General features: G+C 28.8%; 1 protein-coding gene across 1 annotated transcript; it reads left to right on the top strand.

Annotated features, from left to right (window-relative positions):
* The first annotated feature begins 918 nt into the window (after positions 1-918).
* Positions 919-2,506, top strand: LOC108692368. The gene is given in 4 exon segments (XM_018200587.1): positions 919-991; positions 1,185-1,358; positions 1,590-2,468; positions 2,471-2,506. Coding segments are annotated over 3 exon segments (1,071 nt in total). The 5' UTR covers positions 919-991; positions 1,185-1,202.
* The last annotated feature ends 588 nt before the right edge of the window (positions 2,507-3,094 follow it).

The following is a 3,094-nucleotide window of genomic DNA, read 5'->3' as shown; positions in this document are numbered from 1 at the left end:
TCTCTGAGACTCTTTTGCTGAATTTAGACTTAATTATATTAAGATAAATATATATATATATATATATATATATAGATTAGAATTTAATCTGTAATTTTTCTCTTCAGAGAATGTCTCCAAGGTATTTATATCAATGGTTTCTTTCATTCACAACACACTGTGCAATATGGACATACTTCTTACGACCCAAACGTAATAGATTTTCTTTTTTTGGAAAGTAAACAATAATTATATTCTTGTAATTCATTTAAATATTGCTCTCTTTTGCAACTCTTGTTTTCTTGCTTCTCAAAATTTTCTATAGCAGCATATGAATGATCACTTCATAATTCTGTCTTTTTGTAAGGAAGAAATTCAATTGATTCATTACATCGCTGTTCTGATTGAATTTCTGCAAAAGATTTTCCTTTCATAGATTCTTTACATTTGCAAAATAAACTCAGTATGGCATTTTTCCTTATAATTTTTTTGTTACCAATGCGGAATAATTCTGATGAATGGAGATGAACCTAAAAAGTAAGAAGTTAGAGAAAAATATCTGTCTCGTCAACTATCATTAACGTAACATATTAATATGTTAGAATTTTTCACGCAATTACATAATCATTACAAACACTCGCATTATATTGAATTTAACATATTGATATTGAGTAAGAAATTATAATATTGATATTATTTTTGTTGCTGTTTATAAAACATTTGTATTTCTCTTCGATATTGATCTCACACAGTACAGCTGATTTTGAAGGTTTCCAATCAGAAATTCCGACATCAATCCATTTTGGTCTCAAGTTTGGCATACTGCTTTTGCAGTCATTTCCCACTAGAAAGCCTCACAGGGAGAAAGTGGCGAAGTGCCATATGATCCGATCTCCTCTGATTGGACCTAGTATCAAGCTCCGTAGAGCTATAGTGGGAGTTTAGGTTAGATAACTGCAGTACGCTATTGTCACCTTGTGCTGCAATTTCCTTCTTAATTGATCAGGCCTTTGTAAGTAATACATAATAATCTTGAAAGTATGTACATTCTTCTATCGTGTGTGTGTGTGTGTGTGTGTGTGTGTATAGTGTGTGTATGTACACATACATACATATATATATATATATATATATGTACACATACTTTTTTTTATATATATATATATACAAATAAAATTACGAATTTTTACATTTCTGATATCAAGATTTGTGCATATCATAAAATGCCTGCTGGATGCAGTGCTCCTAAATGCACAAATTCTAATAAAGACGGATATTGCTGCACAACATTTGCCCAAGATCCAAATTTGAGACAAAAATGGATTGATGCTGCCGGAATTCCTGACTGGAAACCTTCAAAATCAGCTTTATTGTGTGAGGTTGGTACTGAAGCATACAAATGTTTTATAATGTAAATCTCATAAACATCAACAAAAATAACAAAAATAATCAATGTTATAATTTCCCATTCAATATCAATATATTAAATTCAATGTAATACGAGTGTATGTACGATTACGTAGTTGCGTGAAAAATTCCAACATATTGATGTTACGTTAATGATAGTTGGGACAGATATTTTTCTCTAACATGTACCACTTATTTTTTAGGTTCATTTCCATTCATCAGAATTATTCCGCGTTGGTAGCAAAAAACTTATAAGGAAAGGTGCCATACCAAGTTTGTTTTGCAAATGTCAACAATCTATGAAAAAGAAACCTCTTGCAGAAATTCAATCAGAACAGCGATGTAATGAATCAATTGAATTTCTTTCTCACAAAAAGACAGGATTAAGAAGTGATCATTCGTATACTGCTTCAGAAAATTTTGAGAAACAAAAAAACAAGAGTTATAAAAGAGAGCAGTATTCAAATGAATTACAAGAACATAATTATTGTTTACTTTCCAAAAAAAGGAAATCTATTACGTTTGGGTCACGTAAGAAGTATGTCCATACTGCACATTGTGTCGTAATGAAAAAACCCATTGATATAAATACATTGGAGACATTCTCTAAAGACGAAAATTACAGATCAAATTCTAATCTACATATATCATCAGAATGTACTGCAAACCAAATATTGTCTACGGAGAATTTATCTAGTCCAAAAGAATATGAAATTACTGCAAACCAAATATTGTCTACGGAGAATTTACCTAGTCCAGAAGAATATGAAATACTAAAAGAAAAATTAAAAATGGCTGAAAAGGAAAGAGATATTTTAAAAAGTAAAGTTAATGACTTAGAAAAAAATATAGAGGAAAATACTGAAATAATCAATACAATTCTTAATAAAGATCAACAAAGAGCAATTGTATATGGTACTACAAAAGGTTCCAAGTGGTCAGATGAAACAATCGAAAAAGGATTGAACTTGCATTTTGCATGTGGATCGCATGGTTATAATCAAATAATTAAACTTGTTGCTCCATTTCCTTCATTGAGAACTTTAAGAAATAAGATACAGCACATTAAACGTACATACAGTGAGAACAAAATGTATTCGTACAAGGAAATTTTTTATGAAAAAAGTCTTATTTGTAGAAAATAAGTATTAGCAATTTTATTTTTACAATGAATACATTTTGTTCTAACATAAACCGAGCTTTGCATGTATTTCTGATTTTAGAAGTTAAATTTCTCGACTGTACGAATACTTTTTGATCATCCAAATAATACAATTTTTAATTTTCGCTTATTTTTCAAATGATATATTTTCTATAATTAACATCTTTTTGGTATATTAATATATATATTATAAGAAACATATAGTCTATTTTATTTTTTATGAATAAATTGTTAATTATTCAGCAAATAATCATCAATTAAACGTCGAATTGACGTCAAATTGATGCTGAAATTATCGTATCGATATTCATTCGACATCAATTTGATGATTCATTTCTTGCTGGATAATGTTTATTTTTGAAAAATAAAGTTAAATATTTTCTTAAAAAATATTTTCTCAAAAAATATTTTCTCAAAAAATATTTTCTCTGTCTGAATACTTTTTGCTTATTGTACGTAGAGAATGTCTCAAGTCAACAGCTCTTCAGTTCAAACTAAGACAAATGTGTAGGAAACTATGTAATACCTACTTCCAGTTACACATAT

This window comes from Atta colombica, unplaced genomic scaffold (genome assembly GCF_001594045.1).
Source record: "Atta colombica isolate Treedump-2 unplaced genomic scaffold, Acol1.0 scaffold7, whole genome shotgun sequence".
Taxonomy (NCBI): domain Eukaryota; kingdom Metazoa; phylum Arthropoda; class Insecta; order Hymenoptera; family Formicidae; genus Atta; species Atta colombica.
The sequence above is the reverse complement of the archived record's forward strand: the minus strand, read 5'-3'. Positions and strand labels throughout refer to the sequence as shown.